At 53.3% G+C, this 19,879-nt stretch overlaps 1 protein-coding gene and 1 pseudogene across 1 annotated transcript in view; one reads left to right on the plus strand and one right to left on the minus strand.

The window, feature by feature from the left end:
* LRP1 (LDL receptor related protein 1) overlaps positions 1 to 19,879 on the minus strand; it is an 85,437-nt gene that overhangs the window by 51,123 nt on the left and 14,435 nt on the right. The window contains exons 5-12 of the mRNA XM_008065230.2: positions 18,123 to 18,251; positions 17,740 to 18,003; positions 6,872 to 7,034; positions 6,540 to 6,762; positions 4,979 to 5,168; positions 4,330 to 4,473; positions 2,337 to 2,573; positions 976 to 1,156 (exon numbers count right to left, since the gene is read on the minus strand). Of these exons, the coding sequence (XP_008063421.1) occupies positions 976 to 1,156; positions 2,337 to 2,573; positions 4,330 to 4,473; positions 4,979 to 5,168; positions 6,540 to 6,762; positions 6,872 to 7,034; positions 17,740 to 18,003; positions 18,123 to 18,251 (1,531 nt within the window). The remainder of the gene's footprint in view (positions 1 to 975; positions 1,157 to 2,336; positions 2,574 to 4,329; positions 4,474 to 4,978; positions 5,169 to 6,539; positions 6,763 to 6,871; positions 7,035 to 17,739; positions 18,004 to 18,122; positions 18,252 to 19,879) is intronic.
* Positions 12,388 to 12,732, plus strand: LOC103267650 (annotated as a pseudogene).

A 19,879-nucleotide genomic window follows, 5' to 3' on the forward strand; every position in this document is an offset into this window, starting at 1 on the left:
TTTAGCTGGGCCCCATTTTGGCACTCAAGGACACTGGGGGCGCCAAGTCAGTCAAAGGTCCTGCTCCCCAAGGACTCCTATCCCAGAAGAAACAAATCAATCAGGAAGGTCACGTGGGAGAGTGATAAAAGTCAGGAAGGAGGCCGGGCTCGGTGGCTCAGCCTGTCATCCCGCGCCTTTGGGAGGCTGAGGTGAGTGGATTGCCTGAGCCCGTAGGTTCGAGACCCGCCTGGGCAGCGAGACCTCATCTCTACAATAAATCAAAAAATCAGCCGGGCGTGGTGGCGCATGCCTGTAATTCTGGTTACTTGGAAGGCTGAGGCGGAAGGATCGCCAGAGTTCAGCAGGTCGAGGCTGTGGTGGCCGGGAGCGGCCACTGCACTCCAGTCTGGGCAACAGAGTGAGACTCCAACTCAAAAAAAAAAAAAAAAGCCAGGAAGGAAATGAAACGTGGCGACAGAGTGGAGAGTGAGCGGGAGCAGGTGGGGGTGACGGCAGAGAGTGATGAGAAGGCCTCTGAGGAGGCGGCTTGAGTGAGGCCTGACGGGAGCCAGCCCTGCAAAGACCTGGGAGCTTTAGGAAGAGGAACTCCAAGAGCAAAAGCTCAGAGCAGGAGGAACTGGGGTGTTTGAGACAGCAGGTGGTGGGGACAAGTGTAGGAAGTGAGGTGCAGATGAGGCCACACCAGGGAAGGCAGAGCCTGTGGGGACTTGCAGGCCTGACAAAGAACACGGGTCTCATTCTAAACTCCAGGGAAGCTAGTGGAAGGCTCTGAGTTGGCAATGACAAGCTCAGATCCCACGTGTTTAAGGCCTCACCCATTGCCCTGAACACAGTACACCTCTCTCCCCTCTCAGCCTGCCACTCCTGCTTACGCGTCCCTCAACTGCCTTCCCCAGGTTAGCACTCCATCCAGCCCCCAGGTCGCCAACACATGCCCTTGCTCCTCCCACCCCAAGGCCCAGGAGGACTGACCCATTGAGTGGATCCACCACAATGGCCCTTGGGTGTGTCATTTTGCCCTCGATCAAGGTCTTGCGGGTCTGAGCAGCTTTCTCCAGCCTGGCCACGCTGATGGTCTTCTTGGGCCCATCATCCGTCCAGTACAGATTGTCCCCCATCCAGTCAACAGCCACGCCCTCCACATTGTGGATGCCTGTGGGGGTAGAGGGTCGCTGATGGGCAGCTTCAGAGGAAGCCCAAAACAGCTGCCCCGTCCCCCCAAGATACACGTGACTTGAAGCAGCCCGGGCTGCATGGGGAGTCTCTGGGGCCCCACACAGGCAGGGAGGGATGGGGATAGAGGTTTCCGGGAAGCATGGAAAGGCCATTTGTGTTGCCACATCTGTGATGAGGCCCAGAGCCTCCCTAAACCAGTCAACCATGTGGCTGATGTGGGCTCTCGCATGAGGGCAGGTCTGGCCTGTGCCTGGGGGCGGAAAGCCCTCACATTCGGCACGTGGCTCTGGGCAAAGATGTGACATCACGTCCTAGGTCTAAAAATCCTGAACTAACAAAATGAATAAATTAGGAAGTGATTTTTCACTTCGCCAAAGGCTTCTCGCATGTCCCTTAAATAGCAGTTCCCCTGGCATAGGGAACCCCGATCTTTTCCTGATGAAGAGTTACTTCTGATTTCCCCAAAGTCTTATGATATGATTGCTGACTGCTGAGGTTCTCCGAGAGACAGTGGGGGAGGGGGAAGGGCAAAGGTGGTAGCTGGCATCAGCCTGCCTGACCGGGGAGGGAGCCTGCCCCTGGGGTCCCAGTGTAGGTCTGTGGCAGGACCCTCCATGCAGATATCCAGAGCATGATGCTCTGTGGGCCTGCCCGAGCAGCTCAGAGGGAAAAACTGGATTCGATTCCCAAAATGCAATTTTCTCAGGGCATATAAACATGCAGTCTTTGGCGGCTGCGAGATTTAGCTGCAGACCCTGTGTGTGCACACACGTGTGGGTGTGCCCCATCCCCATCTGGCAGGCCCGACTCCGATTCAAGGCCTCCATCCTCTCCCGGCTGTGCTGCGTGCAGCTCTAGGGCTCCGAGCCAATGGCAGAGAGACCCTGAGTTTCCCCAAGGACTGGCAAGGACGGCCCACGCGGCCGAACCCATCCATCCTCCTGCCTCCTTTCGGCTCAGCCAAGAAGAGGGTCACACAGGGGTCAATCTGTCTATCCCCTCATCTCCATGCCAACCAGCCCGCCAGCTGGTCAGCAGGGGACCGTCCATGCTGAGAGGGCACTGAGAAAAAGATGCCCAGGCCCCAGACACCTCCCGTCCCCCGTGGCCACATCCCTAGCCTCCTGCCCGGATGCTCACTGCTTCCAAGCCCTCACCGTCCTTTAGGATGGTTTCCCGCTCGGTGCCGTCGATCTTCTGGCGGCCGATGAGGTAGCTGGTAGTGTCAGCAAAGTAGATGAAGCCAGTCTCCGCGTGGAAGTCCAGGGCTCGGGGATTCATGAGGTTCTCGATGGGGATCATGTGCTCATCTGGGACCTTGGCCCCCATGTCCATGCCCCGGATGATGCCTGGCCGGCCCTTGCCATACACGAGGAACAGCTCGTGCTCTGGCTCTAGGGCGGGCACGATCCGGGCACAAAGTCAGACACACACACACATGACCATCACCCCACCCCAGTAGCCACGGCCCAAGGGACTTCATGCCCTGCTGCTCTGAGTCAGGAGAGATCCCAGGAGACAGCCCACACACTCACTAACATGTATGCCACCAGGTGCTGGGCCACACCACCCTGTGATTTTACCTGTGTACTCTGGGGTGGGGAGGTGGGGAAGTGGGGAGGGACAGCAGTTGTCTGTGAAGTCCCACTGCTCAGTAGCGAAGTCGGTGGCCTTAGAGGAATACCTTCAAAGTACACTGGACTCTGATCACTTCTCACCACTTCCTCTGCTGCTAACCTAGTCTAAACCACATCACTTCTTCCCTACGCCACTGAAAGAGCCTCCTGGCTACTTCCCTACTGCCCATCCTCCACCCAGTAGCAGCGTGATTTTTATAGTGTGAATCCAATCACATCACCTCCCTTCTCGAAACTGACCATGAGCTGGGCACAGTGGCTCACACCTGTAATCCCAACACTTTGGAAGGTGGAGGAGAGAGGATTGCCTGTGACCAGGGGTTCGAGACCAGCCTGGGCAAATTGGTGAGACCTCATCTCTACAATAAATGAAAAAAAAAAAAAATAAGCAGGGTGTGGTGGCACACGCCTGTGTTTCCAGTTACTTGGAAGGCTGAGGTGGAAGGATTGCCTGAGCCCACCAGGTCAGTGCTGCAGTGGCTGTGAGCATGCCACTTCACTCCAGCTTGGGCAACAGAGTGAGACACTCTGACTCAAAAAAGCAAACAAACAAACAAAAAAGAAAGTCACCATGAGCTTCTTGTCCTAGTTGGAATAAAACCCAACTTCTCCCTCCTCATCGGCTCTCACACCATGCAGCCCACTGGCCTCAGGGCCTTTGTACTGTTGATTCCCTCTGCCAGAGTGCTCATTCCTCAGGTGGTCATGTGATTGGCTTCCTCACTTCAGAGAGAGCTTGGCTCAAATGCTACATGCTCAGAGAGGCCCTGTCACCCCCAACTCTCTTCTCTGCTTTATTTTCTTCATAACATCTATCACCACCTAAAGTTATATTTATTTGTCTGTTTTCCCTATTAGACTAGAAGTTCCCTGAGGCCAGGGAGGATATCTATCTTTTTATCTGCTGAATAGTCATGGCAAGAACCATGTCAAACATGTAATGAGTGCTCATCACTTGTTGAATTAATGAATGAACCAGTTGACAGTTTTCTATGGAGCCTGCATGGAGTAGTGGGTAAAGTACTTGGCTGGGAGTGGTGGCTCACGCATATAATCCCAGCACTTTGGGAGGCCAAGGTGAAAGGATTGCCTGAGCCCAGGAGTTTGAGAGCAGCCTGGGCAATATGGTGAGACCTTGCCTCCACAATAAATCGAAAAACTAGCCAGGCATAGTGGCACATGATTATAGTCCCAGCTACTCAGGAGGTAGAGGCAGAAAGATCACCTGAGCCCAGTAGATCAAGGCAGTGGTAACTGTGATCATGCAACTACACTCCAAACTGAGCATAGGAGTAAGACTTTGACTCAAAGAAAAAAAGAAAAGCACTTGTCTCAGATGGGGGTTCAAGTCTCATCTCTGCCCCTCACTAGCAGTGACACTTTGGATTATTCCCTTCATCTCTCTGCATCTCAGACAGAAACAGCAACAGCCAGGCCACGGGGGACATCTGAAGGCACCCGCCTGCCCCCCTCCCCCACCCAGTGGGCACATGCAACCTTCCCTGTCACTTACTCTTGCAGGACTTTCCGTCACTGCCCAGACTGAAGCCAGAGCGGCAGCGGCAGGTTCGGGCCTTGTGGCTGTTGGCCAGCAGGCAGATGTCGGAGCAGCCACCTGGCTTCCCATACTGATCATTCTCACAGGCATGGCTCCTCACTGGAGGCAGAGTGGAGATCTGTCAGGATCCCTCAGTGCCCCTGTACCCAGGCCTTGAGAAGGCTTCCCGAATCCGACCACATGCCCTGCAGTTGTGGTCTCTTGCCTGGTGTCCCATTTTAGGATTTAGAAGTCACAGGGCTGTAATGCCTCAACCCCTCCACAGTCTTTCAGACTCTTGGGTGGGGGCTTAGTGGTTGGGGAGAGTCCCAGGAGGTGCCCACGGCATGGTTCCCGCTCTAGACTTGCAGGGGACCTGGGAGGGGCAGAATGGGGGAGGGAGCTCCATGGGGGTGGGATCTAGCAGCTAAGCAGGGAGAAAGGAGCTAGCAGGGGAAGCTGAGGGGCCCAGGGCATTGGCCTGGGAGGATGGCTAGAGAACCAGTCACGACATGAGGGATCAGGGTCACCATAGGAGGCCCCACAGACAGAAGGGCTGTGGTCCTAAGGCCCAGAGTCATCGTGGGGTCAAGTCGGCCTAGGGGGGCCGTGGCACCCTGCTCACCTCGGGGCTGACGCCGCTGGTGGTAGATGTGGAGGGCACCACCCTTGTCCACCCGGGTGACAACCTGATACTCGGTGCTGTTAAAGCGGTTCACACGGATCACGCTTGTCTTCTGCTGGGCATTGGCATTGTCTGAGTTGGTGGCATAGAGATAATTCTCAAATACCGTCAGGCCATACAGATGTTCAATCTGAAATGGGCAGGCAGGGATGGTTAGCATGAGATGAGAAGGGGGATCCTCCTTCTGCCCCAAGAACCCCTCTACTTCCATCCAAACTTCACTACCTGCATTCCCAAATTCATCCCACAGTTGTTTAAACTCCATGCTCTACTCCTGTCTCCTCTGGCTGGATTATCCTGTCCTTGAGACTTTTGGCTGCCAAGATCCCACTCATCCTTCACAGAGCATCTCTTTCAAGAACTTCTGGAATTTTCTCTTTTTTTGAGTTGGAGTCTCACTCCCGTCGCCCAGGCTGGAGTGCAGTGGCACACTCACGACCACCCCAGCGTGGACCTGCTGTGCTCCGGCAGTCCTTCCGCCTCAGCCTTCCAAGTAGCTGGAACTACAGGCATGCGCTACCACGCCCGGTTAATTTTTTATTTATTGTAGAGACAAGGTCTCGCCAAGTTGCCTGGGTTGGTCTCGAATCCGTGGGCTCAGGTAATCCACTCGTCTCAGCCTCCCAAAGTGCTGGGATTACAGGCTGAGCCACCGAGTCCAGCCACTTCTGGAATTTTCTAACCAGAGATGTTCTCTCCTTCTTCACTCTCTCTCCGGTAATACCCTGCTATCCAGTGTCTGGTGTGGTGCTTTGTGGAATTATCTCTCCCACTCTACTCAGACCGCTTGAGGGCAGGAACCATGTCCCTCACAGAATTAGGCACACAGTAGACTTTCATGATCTTAGGCTGAATTGGATTCGGGCCCTAAGTTCTGTCCACAGAGGACATTCTTAGCCTGACTCCAGCTACTACCTTTGAGAGGACACACTTGCCCCAAGCATGCCCTGTAACAGTCTCAACTACCCACAGAGCTTATCTAGGGTGGCCAACTGTCCCAGTCTGCCCAAGACTAAGGGGTCTGCTGACACATGGGACTTTCAGGGTTAAACAAAGGCAGGCAAACTGGGAGGGTTGGTTGCCCTAATTACCCCAGAATGGAGGTGCTGCCTGGGAGCCAGCCAGGCTTCTAAACTAGGGTCCAGTTCTATCACCTAGTTTTGCAACTGCAGGCCAATCACTTAACCTCCTTGAACTCTACTGTTTTCATCTGCCGAAAGGAGATACCTCCGCTACTCATCTCCTAGGGGTTATTGTAAGGAGCAAACGAGAAGGAAGTAAACGGTGTTTCTGAAATGACTGTTCCTATCAAGAGTGGATGCCATCTCCAGTCCTTTCTCTGAAGTCTCACACCCACCCCACTCCCACCAGAAGGCTTGGGGCAACCACACTCCCCTTACTGGGAGGCCTGGGGAATGATTCCCCTGCAAAGACTTCCCCCTTCCCAGAAGACCCTGGAGAATGGTTCCCCTGGAGGAACCTCAGACCACAGCTCCCTCACCAGGATGCCCTGGATGATGGTCTGCCGGCCCTTGCCCTCGTAGTCTACCACTTCAATGTAGTCCAGGTAGGCATCCGCCCAATAGACGAGGCGGCTGACCAGGTCCAGCGTGATGCCATGAGGAAACACAATCTTGCTGTCGACCAGCTTGGTGCGGTTCTGCCCATCCATGTCACAGCGCTCCACCTTTGGGATCTGCCCATAGTCAGTGAAGAACACCTTCCTGTGGGAAGATGTATGTTAAAGGGGTTTGGACACTAGGCACCCTCCTTCCCACTATAGCCCCTGCCTCCCGCCGTCCAGGGCCAGAACCCCCCGCCTGCCACTCTCACCCCATGGCAGGGTCCAGTGCAATGCCCTTGGGGTTGTAGAGCTCCAGGTCTAGCAAAGTGACACACGTGTCCCCGTTTCTGTTGCAGACAAAGATCCTATCATCGATGTCATCCACAAAGTAGAAGTTGCCTGTCAGCCAGTCGATGGCCATCTGTTCCACGTCTGGAGAGTATGAATGGAAGAGCCATGGGAAGGGTGGGGTAGGTTTTCCCACAGACACTCCCACCCTTTGCTGGTGAGACCCTACCCCCGGACCCCACCTTCTCCGGATAGCCTCTGCCACCCTCTGGTTATGGCTGTCTCCCTTCTCTGAGCTCCCGTGGGAGGGACCGCCGCATCACGTTTTGTCGTATATTCTTTCCACACATCTGGTCTCTCCCAAGAGCAATCTCCAAGCATCCTCACTACCTCTCGCTCACCATGCTGAGCTCAGGGTGAGTTCGCAGAGGCCTTGGGTAAGCACTGGCTGAGGGCTTGATTGACAAGCTTCCCAGTTCAAGGCTAGCCCATCCTTGAAGAGGGACTGTCTTCTTGGGGCACCAAAGGTAAAGAGGACAGGTTCGCTAGCTCATTCCAGTATTTTTTTAAATTTGCTTTTCTCTGCGATAAGACCAGCCAGGCTAACTAAAACCTCACACACCTCTGCTTCTGGTTGAACTTTTATCAACTTTATACGGTAAGTCTCATTATCTCACACTAACCAGAAGCACAGACTGGAAGTTGTGCATATTGCACAGATTTTTAAAACGGAAAAGCAGAGCACACATTAATAAACCCAGCTTGGGAGAAGAGTATTTCAAAATATGCGCTCCATAGAGATTAAAAAGGGAAGACACACATGAGCAGAATGTTGGGAACCAGTGACATGGCCAACTTCCTCTACTCACCCTGTCCTCTGCTTCTTCAGTGTCCCTATTGCTCAATTTCCTCAGGTCCCAGGGAGGGCCAGAAGAAGTGACTAAGACATGGGGCTGGAGTAGAGAGAGGCTAGGAAGAGGTCCGTGAACGGACCCTGAAGGTAAACTGAGGCATGGCTCAAAAAGAGGAGAGCTTCAGGAGGGTGAGAATGAGGGAAGAAGATGGTGATAGAGGCCCACACTCAGTTTCAGCCACAGTTCTGGAGAAGATGGCAAAGGCCAAGCAAAGCCAAAGGGCAGCTGGGGCAAGAGAGGCAGGAAGTTGATGAGGCAGGAAGTCTGAAGACAGGGAACCCTGGGGCCTCCTCTGGTCCCTCCTCTTTTCCAGAACCCGCTGGCTTCCATCCAATCACTGCCCCCCCCCCGCAACTGTCACCATAAGAGGTGATACCTCTTGCAAGTTGAGAAACTCCTGGGACCCTTTCCGTGAACCTCACCTCCACCAATCTTCCCAACTGGCAAAGACGTCTTTGGATGACCTGCTTTGGGCTGAAACGTGTCCCCCCACAGCGACAGGTATAAGGGCTTGGTGTTTGGCCCCACTCCTGCCTAGTTCCCCCTCCTCCCCACAGGGATTCAGGGGCTGTTTCCTCACAGGGGATGGGGGTGGGGGCAAAAGGAACAGGAACATGGCTCTCAAGGAACTTGGCTGGGCCCTGACACTGACTCACAGTCACAGGACTGGGGCCGGGGGGAGGAAGGGAAGAGCCAACTGAGGCCTTCATCAAACTAGTTTCCTCTTCAGGTCCCCTCTGTTAAACCCCACCCCAGATGACTGGAGTATGAGGTCCCTGGGATGAGGTTACCCTGTAAGTGCTCATGCATCCCCAAAGTCAGTCACACGTTCCTCCGGAACCCTAGTATTGCCCCATCCTGAGAAGGTCAGAGAGAGAGAGCAGTGTAGCCTGGGAAGTCCCAGGCCCTGGAGGAAGACGGCCTAGGCAGGGCAAGGCCACCAGATTCCTTGCCCCACACGCTGTTACCATAGAGAACACAGATGAAAAAGAATGCAGTGGCCACCTCCAGCAAAAACCGAAGTCCCAAAGCAGGAGATCTGCCTGCAGCCCTGGCAGCCAGCAGAGTGGCTGAAAGTCAACCAGGGCTGCGTGCCCTTTGCTTGGTGGGCACAGCAGGGGTCTGGGGGCTGCTGGCATGTCTACGAACTCCATCAGTGAAAGCTGTTTTCCCGGCACCAGCTGGCGCAGCTTCGGTGGCCTTCTCTCCAACTTCCTGAGGCTTCCCTGAGTCACTGCCCATCCCTGAGGCTGGCAACACCCTGCTCCTGCTCCCCTCATCCACCCTGTCCTTGGCAAGAGAGGAGGAGGAAGAACCCTGCAGAGATCTGATGCCCCCATCCCAGGTGCAGCTCCAAAACCAGCCCCCAGCCTCAGGATGTGGCCTGGATTCCCTCCCAGTTCCGGGAAGGAAGGCAGAGAGATCGTCCCTGCTCGCAGATATTTACCCTTGGCTGGTCTCCCTCTACCTCCCCAAAGGCCAGGCAGGGCCCCACTCAGCAGGCCGGTGAGGAGTTGGCAAGCACTGGAGTCCCCAGCCTGCCCGGCCTCCCCTTTGGTATTTTTGCAGCTGGAGACTATTAGTTGCAAGCAAAAATCCTTTGTTATCCAACCCCCCTCCGCCACTTTATTTTCCTCTCTCCTAAAGTTCAGATTCCTCTGCCTGTCCAGTAAACACACACACACACACACACACACACACACACACACACGCACATAAGCGTGCGCGCACACTTGGCCACCACGCCAAGGCTGGTGTAATGAGATGGACTAAAATTGGGAGGAGGAACCTTCCCTCCAGGGCTGCCCCCACAAGCAGTGTCTGGGTCACTCCCCCCTCTGTCCTATGAATCGGTGTTTGGGTGGAGTCCTGGGCTTTGGCCAAGAGGACCCAAGCATTCTGGCTCCACTAACCCAGAGGGCGGCTGATCCCTGTGGCCTAGCCTTCTCAAGGCCAACCCACCCCAGAGCATCCTTCAGAGGGACTCTGGGCCAAGGCCCCAATCCTGAAGACAAGAGAATCTCAAATACACCCAAGGAGAGGGAGGGGTGCTGTGTTTGAGGAGGAGTCTGGGGGTGATCTAGGGAGAGGAGTGGGGATTCCAGCACAGAGAAAAGGGAGGCTAGGAAGTGGGGGTGGGTATGCAGGAGTCAGGGGATAGACCACAGCTGCCTGTGATGTCACTAAGGACTTTCAGTTCCAGGCCCCAGAATAGACCTGGGGGGGTGTGTTTGTCAGTACAAAGCCTTCCTCACACCTCTACCCCATGCTCAATATTCTGTACTCTTTACAGCTCCGGTTTCTCTCAACTTCTCCATGGTTCCATTGTTCAAAGAGGCATTTCCCTAAATTGCCGCTGCTTTCCCCAAAACATGCCCAAGAAGACCCTAGCTTCTGCTGCAGGACTCCAGTCACTTTCTCTAAAGAAAGACATCTGGGGGAAGGTAGGGGGCCTTTATGCCCTGAGAAAATGTACCTGACACATCCTTCATACCCAAAGATTGTAGGATACGACACACAGTCTCTGTATAGGGAAGAATCCCATTTCCATCATAACCACATCCCCAGGGAACACATTTGATTCTGGCCCTTATTCCAGAAACTTCCCAACTCTCCTCTCATTATACTGCTCAGCCCTGGGCCCAGTTGGCCTCTAGACACTGACAGCCTGAGTTTGACTTCTGGTTCTGTCATTTTCCAACTGTAGGACTATGGGCAAATGACTTACTGTCTCAGAGTCGCTGTTTCCTCATTTGTAAAACTGAATGATGCACTAATAGCACCTAGCACAGGGTCTGGCACATAATAAACACTCCACACATGGGAGCTACTGCTCCAAGCACCAACTTGCCCCCACCCCAATCCTGTCCCACTTTCTCCACCAAGTTGCCAACTATGCCTCCAGCCAGAGCCTTGTGGCCTCCTGAGGACAGGTGGGCCCTCTGGGTGGGCAGTTCAGGACTAATACCTACTATCCCTCAAGATTCAGCTCAGGCTCCAAGAAGGAAGCCTTCCCTATAATAGAAGGAAGCTTTCCCTACTAGAAGGAAGCCTTTCCTATTAGGAGGAAGCTTTTCCTATAATAGAAGGAAGCCTTCCCTATTAGAAAATTGTTCCCTAGCTGGGCTCGGTGGCTCAGCCTGTAATCCTGTGCTTTGGGAGGCTAAGGTGAGTGGATTACCTGAGCCCGCAGGTTCGAGACCCGCCTGGGCAACTTGGTGAGACCTCTCATCTCTACAATAAAGCAAAAAAAATTAGCCAAGCATGGTAGCGCACACCTGTAGTTCCAGCTACTTGGAAGGCTGAGGCAGGAGGATCGCCACAACCCAACAGGTCGAGGCTGCAGTGGCCAGGAGCGTGCTACTATACTCCAGCTTGGGCAACAGAGTGATACTCCAACTCAAAAAAAAGGAAAATCTTTCCTTTTAGAAGAAAGTTTTCCTAATCATAGAAGGAACTGTTCCCTATTTATTAGGAGGAAGCCTTCCCTATTACAAGGAAGCCTTCCCTATCAGAAGGAAGTCTTTCCTATTAGGAGGAAGCTTTCTCTAATAGAAGGATGACTTTCCTAATAGAAGGAAGACTTCCCTATTAGGAGGAAGCTTTCCCTCTTAGAAGACCTCCCAAATAGAAAGAAGACTTCCGGTCGGGCTCAGTGGCTCAGTCTGTAACCCCAGCACTTTGGGAGGCCGAGGTGAGCAGATTGCCTGAGCCTGTGGGTTTGAGACCCGCCTGGGCAACTTGGCGAGACCTCATCTCTACAATAAATCAAAAAATTAGCTGGGCGTGGTAGCGCGCGCCTGTAGTTCCAGCTACTTGGAAGGCTGAGGCGGAAGGATCGCCGGAGCCCAGCAGGTCGAGGTTGCGGTGGCCAGGAGCAGCCACTGCACTCCAGTCTGAGCTACAGAGTGAGACTCCAATTCAAAAAGAAAAAAAGAAAGAAAGAAGACTTCCCTAATAGGAAGACTTCCCCATTAGGAGGACGATTTCCCTATTAGAAGGAAACTTTCTCTATTAGAAGAAAGACTTCCCTAATAGAAGGAAGCATTCCCTATTAGAAGGAAGACTTCCCTATTAGAAGGAAGCTTTTCCTATTAGAAGAAAGACTTTCCTGTTAGAAGGAAGACTTCCCTAATAGAAGGAAACTTTCCCTATTAGAAGGAAACTTTATTAGAAGGAAGACTTCCCTATTAGGAGGAAGCCTACCCTCTATCAAAAGGAAGCTTGCCCTCCCACAGGCTCCACAGACTTCTGCAGCTTCTCTTATCACGGCCTGCTCCCGACTACAGATACTGTGAGGGCAGGGCGCTGCCTTTCATCTCTGTCCCCGGTGCCTGACACACATGTATTGATTTGTTTAACAAATATTTATTGACCATTGAGTCCTCACTCTGTTGTCCTAGAGCCAGGACATTATTTTTCCCTTCCCTTCTACAGCCAAGATTCTCCTTCTCTGGCCTTGGGATGCCACAAGACAGTGGGAGAGGACAGTCTGCCTGGTAGTCCCTCTCAGGGATCCTACCCAGGGTGTGGACACAGATAATCAAGAGTCTGGGGAAGTGTTGCTGCTTGTCACAAATGTAATGGCTTCAAGGTTACTTCGCGGAGCTGAAGCGCTGGCCGCGCAGGCCCTGAAGGCCCGCGGTCCTAATGGGGTGGTCGCGGTGCACTCCATGGCATCTGGAGGTGGTGTTCCTACTGATGACAAGCAGATGACTAGACTGGAGAGGGAGGTCATGATGGCTGCACGGAAGGGACTGGACCCATACAATATACTACCACCAAAGGCAGCTTCAGGCACCAAGGAAGACCCTAATTTAGTGCCCTCCATCACCAACAAGCAAATAGTGGGCTGCATCTGTGAAGAGGACAACAGTGCCGTCATCTGGTTCTGGCTGCACAAAGGCAAGACTCAGCGATGCCCTTAGCTGTAAAACCCATTACAAGCTGGTGCCCCATCAGTTGGCCCACTGAGCCCTTGCATTAACTTCTGAAAATGCGCCATAACATTTCTTCTTTCCAATAAAGACTAGCCATGCTGTTGGCTCCTTCTCCCGTAAAAAAAAAAAAGAGTCTGGGGACTTCAAAGGTGGGGGAGGAGATAGTGAGACAGGTCTGGCAGAAGCTTTGCTAACTGACATGGCCTCACACCTCTTGGTTCCCGCAAGGTCCTGACTTTAGCTCTTCCTCACTGGATCACCAAGTCTGGAGCTCAGCTACATTGTGTCACGTCTTTCCCCTGGGCTCCTTTCCTGCCCCTGCCTGAAATTCCAGCCTGGGGTTGCGCCCTGCTCCCCTCCCCTGCCTGGCTCAGGTCCCCAAGAGACATTTCATCCTAGATCTCAGGGATGAGATGCTGGGATTCTGCTCAGCCCATCTTAGGGTCTTTCTACTATTGAGAAATCCTTGCTGGGCTCTGAAACACATCCCTCCTGCTTAAGTTACTTCCTTTGGCTGAAAACAGGGAGGGGAATGCTGAGAGCAGCCTGGGTGGAGAGGCAACTTCAAGGAGACGGCGGGGGAGGAAAGGAGGGGACTGGATTTGGGCCGGGAGACATAGGGCTGGCCCTGGCCAGGACACAGGAGGGACAAGAAAGGGCTGTTAAATGATTAGGAAACAGAACAGGAATGGGAGGCAAAAGTCCCAGGTACTGGGAGCCCATGGCCAGAGTTACCCCCTTCCAAATATTCTGACACCCTGTGGGTTAGAAAGGCCAAGGATGGTGGGTGGGTGGCTTTTACACGTCAAGTCTGGCAGTGTTCTGTAGGCTGGGTGGGAGGCTGAGAGGGCCCGAGGTGCCCAGTGCAGTGGGAAGATGGCTCCCCTCCAGCGGTGGAAGCCGGTCTGTCGTGGACATGGGGGTGCTGCCATCTGCCCCTCTCTGCCTCTCCTCTAGACAAATCATTACCCCATTTCCTGTTGTGATTTTAAAAACACACACACAAAAAAAGAAAGAGGGCGGGAGGGAAAAGTGAAGTCGGCCAGCTGGACTTGGGGACCCATTTCGCAACCCCACCGTCTGCAGCCTTGGGGGCCTTTTCTGGGCTCCCCACCCACCTCCTTCTTCCCCATGGTGCATGGTGCAGCATGGTGCAAGGAGGGAACACCCCAGGACTTCTAAAGACCCCTCCAGACCACCCTCTCACACACAGTCCAAAACTGCAAAGTGACTTTGGCAAAGCTTCTCCCCTTCAAGGCCTTTACCTGCAACCCCAGAATCTCCCCTCACCAACACACACCTTCCCAGAGCCCTGATCCTGAAGTCTGCCTTGTTCAACAGCGGAAATATCCTCAAAGCTGAAGGGAAGACAGGTCAGTTTAGGAAATGCAGAGCTGGGTTGGGCTGGGGTCAGTAGATGGGGGTCACCAGCCCTGTACAGAGGCAGCCTGGTGAGAGGCTGGATGGGGCTGGAGATTCCCTGAGAGGGTGATCAGAGGTGGGGGTTAGGGTGGGCAGGCAGGGTTCCGGGCTCTGAAACTACCAGGCCTGTTGACCTCTCTGGGCCTTGGTTTCCAGAACTTTAGTCTTGCGTGTCATTTTAAAAATGCTTTGCCAGCCAGGCTCGGTGCCTCAGCCTGTAATCCCGCGCCTTTGGGAGGCTGAGGTGAGTGGATTGCCTGAGCCTGCGGGTTCGAGACCCGCCCGGGCAACTTGGCGAGACCTCATCTCTACAATAAATCAAAACATCAGCCGGGCGTGGTAGCACATGCCTGTAATTCCGGCTCCTCGGAAGGCTGAGGCGGCAGGATCGCCGGAGCCCAGCAGGTCGAGGCTGTGGTGGCCGGGAGCGGCCATTGCACTCCAGTCTGGGTGACAGAGTGAGACTCCAATTCAAAAAAAAAAAAAAAAGTCATGTCCATGTACCCTCTAAAATCAAATATGGTGTAGCCACTCTGGGAAAAGCAACACTAAAAACCAGGAAGGGCCTGGCTCAGTGGCTCAGCTTGTAATCCCAGCACTTTGGGAGGCTGAAGCGAGTGGATTGCCTGAGCCCACGGGTTCAAGACACACCTGGGCAACTTGGCGAGACCTCGTCTCTACAGTGAATCAAAAACTAGCCAGGCATGGTAGCGCATGCCTTGTAGTTCCAGCTACTTGGAAGACTGAGGTGGAAGTATCGCCAGAGCCCAGCAGGTCTAGGCTGCAGTGGCTGAGATCGTGCCACTGCACTGCAGTCTGGGTTACAGAGTGAGACTCCGACTCAAAAAAAAAAAATAAAGAAAACCAGAGAGGCTGGACATAGTGGCTAATGCCTGTCATCCTAGCACTTTGGGAAGCTATGGAAGAGGATCTCTTGAGGCCAGGAGTTCAAGAACAGCCTGGACAACAGAGAAAGACCCCATCTCTAAAAAAAATAAAAGAAAAACAGAGGGCTGTTTTCCATGCTTGTTAAACATCTTTCCTTCAACCCCCCAGTTCTCCAGTCATGGAACTGGAGCCTTATAGACCTTCCTATCTCACTGAGCCTGCAGCAGAGGGAGGATGGGCCCTGGGATGTAATACCAGGTGGGAGGAGAAGACATGACCCACTCCAGTCCAGGTCACAGGAAGACACTGGGGCTGTGGGAAGGTGGGTGGGCAGCCCGGGCCTCCTTGAAGGAAGACAGCGCACACACCACAGGGCCCGTGGGGGGGGGGGCCTTTGGAGGATCTCAGGACTACAGAGCAGGTCTGGCTCATAAGCCCAGGACCCACGTGAACCAGGCTCATTTCCTGGCCTCCTTCCTTCTTTCTCTTCTATTTCTGTTTCCCGAGTTTTCTCTGGGGCAGGCTCCCCACACCAGCAGGCAGGCCTCCCTGGCTCCTCCAGCACCTCCCAATGGTCAGACTCCTCCCACCCCTCCTGAATGGGGCTCAGCCCCGGGGGCCCAAGAGAGGTCACAGTCACAGCAATGAATGGGATGATTGCAGGGAGGGCTACCCCGGAGGGCAGAGAGAAAGCAGGAGAAAGCAGTGGCCTTTCTTCTTCACCCTCCTTGGGGAGCTAATTACAGGCCAGCAGAAGCAGGTGAGTGCCTGGGACTGGCTGCCCCCACCCCACATACTAGGGTGGGCCAGCCAGCCTCTCCTGGGAAGAGGGATGACCTGGGGATGGGGGAGGGGACAAGGGGAGAGACACTTCCGACATCCTCAGCTCAGGGCCCATAATTAGTTTGTGGGATGAGAGCAAAACAACCATCCTCAGGGTGACAGCCAGACATTCAGGCGGCAGGGGAGTGGGGCGGAGGCAGGGCAGAGGGAGGAGACAGAAGCTGGGGCAAGAGAAACCCACTCATGTGGCCCCCAAGCTTTTGCCCCCAGAACCTTGGACTCTTCAAGTCTCTTGGACTCTGCTCCAGAGGGGCCCAATGCTTCTAGCAGATGAAGAGGCATATCTGTTTGTCAAAGGAGGGGTACTTGCCTGAGGTTATTTCCTGCTTCTCCTGGGGAGAAAGTCAGATAAGGGGACCAGGCCAGAACCCAGGTTGAGAAGGTTCCCACCAGAGCAACCCACAGCCATCTACCCACAGGGGTGGGAGGAATTGCTGGAGCTGTTTGCCCAGACAGGCGCGCTGTCTGGGCAGTGGCCTGGGAACAGGGTGAGGGCAGCTGTATCAGGTCTTGCCCCAACCCCATGCTATCGGCCACAGGGTTTCCTGAACTGCCCATCCTGCAAGAGCTTAGCCCACCAGGACAAGCAGCATCTTGCCCATCACCCCAAGGAACACACATGTCTGATCACAGGTGATCCTTGCACACCAATGGCCCAAAGACACCACTGAGGAGCTGAAAGCCGCAGTGTGGACCACATGAGGAGGCCTGAGAGGGCCCTCAGAGGATCCCTGCTCCTCACCATCCCCTAAGGCTCCTTTTTCCTTCCCAGAATGAGTCCCTTATAACCTCCTGGGACCTCCATTTTCTGTGGGGATCACAGGCGCCGAACAAAGGAACCTGTAGATCTTCTAGGGAGGCCCAAGGCTCACAACTCTAAACCTCGAATGTGTACTGGCTTCAAACACAGGCTTTCACTTCAATTTATCTGATCTGAACCGACAAGCTCAAACCCATTATTCAGATTAGGTAACCAAGCCAGAGACAGGGAATTCTGGTTTACCCGAGGTCACAGATCAAGTTATTCTTCTCCAGGGGGTCAGATCAGCCACAGGCCAGATTCTTTCCCTCAGCCCTGTGGTGCATTTCCTAGAAAGGTGACAATGCCAAATGCTGCCTTTAAAGCTACTGGTGTTTGTTTGTGGAACAGCATCTGAGAAGAGGGGGACTGTTCCTGCCAGGATGCCCCCTCCTGTGACACCCTTGAAAGTGGAGGGAGGGAGCACGAGAGGGAACAGCCATGATATCCTGAAGCGTTCATGTGGTTCATAGTTTCATCACTGCCACAAAGCCCCACAGAAATAGTCTCAGGACAATTTCTCCATACCCTGCCCCCATCCCAGTAGGAAGTCCATTCTGGCCATGGCCCCCAAGGGAAATGACAGAACATGGAGACAGACCAGCCATGCTCTGGCCTCTTCGCCCTCAGCTACAACCTAACAGGCTCCCCAGGCTCCAGCTCCTTTTTTCCTTAGCCTTTGCTCCCAAGTGCATGGGAAAGTCCCTCTGTGGTCTAGTCAACACTCCTCTCAGAGGAGGGACAGTCCCTGGTCTCTAGAGATTGACCATGTATTGCCCCCTAAGCCCTGGGCCAGAAATGTAGGAGTCATTCAGAAACTTGCTCAGAGAGAGGGGAGGAAGCATGGTCTTGGCTCTGTCCCTGCCCTGATCCGGTATCATCGTGTCCAGACACCCGCCTCAGCCAAAGTCAGGCAGATCTTAATTAGGCTCCTGCTCCAGACAGGGGTTGTCCTGTTGAAATCTAGGCCTCATTCCAGACAGGGTCTATCTCGCCCATCTCCCCCGACCCTCCCTTCCCAGAACTGGGAGCAAGTGACTCACGGTGCAGACTGAGGGAGATGTTGATGGTGTGCTCATCCACGAAGCCCTTCAGGCCAGGCATGCGGGCACATTTGAGCTGTGTCTGGGCGGCACTGTCCCCAACGTGCACCCAGCACACGGTCTCGTTGGCATAGCTGAAGTCCATGGCCGTGGTCTGCCGCGTGCTAGTAGGTGTGATGGTAGACACCTGGGCTCCGCTCAGGTATGTGGCCAGGATGTTCTGGGAGTTGGCGATCAGCAGCACAGGGGGCCGGTCTACTGGCTCTGTGGATGGCAGAGAGAAGGGTCAGTGCAGCCAGGGTCCTAGGACTTCCCAGACCACCACCCATTAGGGAACAGCATGGAGGGCACCTAGCACTGTGACCACAGGCAACCCCACCCACCATTCTTGGCCTTGCAGGAGCGGTTGTCTGGTTGCAACAGGTATCCTTCAACACAGCCGCATGTGAAGGAGCCATCTGTGTTGGTGCACAACTGGCTGCAGGTGCCGTACACTGAGCACTCGTCAAAGTCTGTCAGGAGAAGGGCAAGAGTAAAGTCATTTTCAGTGTGACAAAGGTAGGGAAGAGGGCGCCCTTGGACATCAGCAGTGTGTCCCTCCTTACAGCTACACAAAGAACAGTTTGGCAGAATCTATTATAGCATGAAATGTGCAAACCTCATCCCCTAGCAAGTCCACTCTTGGGATCTAAACTGGCCATTCATTCAGAAAAGATTTGTCAGCCAGGCATGGTGACTCACGCCCATAATTTCAGGGTACAAGGATCGCTTGAGGTCAAGAGTTCAAGACCAGCCTGGGCAACACAGTGAGGCCTTGTCTCTACAGAATATTTTTTAAATTAGCTGGGTGTGGTGGTGCATGCCTATAGTCCCAGCTACTCGGGAGGCTGAGGTGGGAGGATCACTTGAGCCTAGGAGTTTGAAGCTGCAATAAGCTATGATGGCAGCACTGTATTCCAGCTTGGGTGACAGAGCAAAATCTGGTCTCTAAAAATTAAAAGAAGAAAAGATTCCTTGAGTCCCAACTACGGGTCAGGTGCTAGGATATAATACATCAATGAATTTTAAAACAGGCCAACATTGCTGTCCTCATGATGTATATATTCTGATAATGAAATATTGTTATAACGGTAAGTAAAACAAAAAGGCAAAGTATCTTTTAGAGGACCGAGTGCAATGTTAAGAGAACAGGGACAGGGATTGCAGATGGTGGGGAAGTGTGATTTTAGAGGGGTCAGGGTGAGGATCACAGAGAAAGTGGCATTTGCACAAAGACCCAAGGGAGGCAAATTTAAAACAGAAAAGTTTGCATTGCTTGTGGCAGCGAAAAATTAGGAACATCTTACTCATTAATAGGGAAATGGCCAAGTAAACTGTGGTAACAGTCATACGTCACAGTGGTTTTTAAAAGAATGATGTAGATCTCTGCATATTAACACAGACACAAAAATCTCTGGAACATTCTGGTGAGTAAAAGACATTGAAATGATACATACAGTATGACACCACTTACGTAAGAAAGAACATACATTGGGCTGGGCGTGAGGGCTCATGCCTATAATCCCAGCACTTTGGGAGGCCAAGGTGAGAGGTTTGCCTAAGCCCATAGGTTAGAGACCAGCCTGGGCAACTTGGCGAGATCTCATCTCTACAATAAATCAAAAAAATTAGCCAGGCGTGGTGGTACATGACTGTAGTTCCAGCTTCTTGGAAGTCTGAGGCTAAAGGATCGCCTGAGCCCTGCAGATCAAGGCTGTGGTGGCCAGGAGCATGCCACTGCACTCCAGCCTGGGCGACAGAGTGAAACTCCAACTCCCAAAAAAAAAAAAAAAAAAAAAAAAGAAAGAGAACACACACACACACACGTAACACTCCCAATAATATTCGGGAGCAGACACACACAAATGGCCAAAAAAGGAGGGGGAGGGGAAAGAGAGCAAACTGATGACTGAGTTGACCTCCAGAGCTGGGAAAGGACCAGAACAGAGGAGGATTTGTCAAAGGGGGCTTTGGTTTTATCTGTAATGCTTTAATTTTTTTACAATAAGAAAATTCACATTGACCTATCTTTTTTTTTTTTTTTGAGTTGGAGTCTCACTCTGTTGCCCAGGCTGGAGGGCAGTGGCATGCTTACAGCCAC

The sequence above is a fragment of the Carlito syrichta genome, unplaced genomic scaffold, assembly GCF_000164805.1.
Source record: "Carlito syrichta isolate Samal-C Ts95f unplaced genomic scaffold, Tarsius_syrichta-2.0.1 Scaffold308194, whole genome shotgun sequence".
In the NCBI taxonomy this organism is placed as follows: domain Eukaryota; kingdom Metazoa; phylum Chordata; class Mammalia; order Primates; family Tarsiidae; genus Carlito; species Carlito syrichta.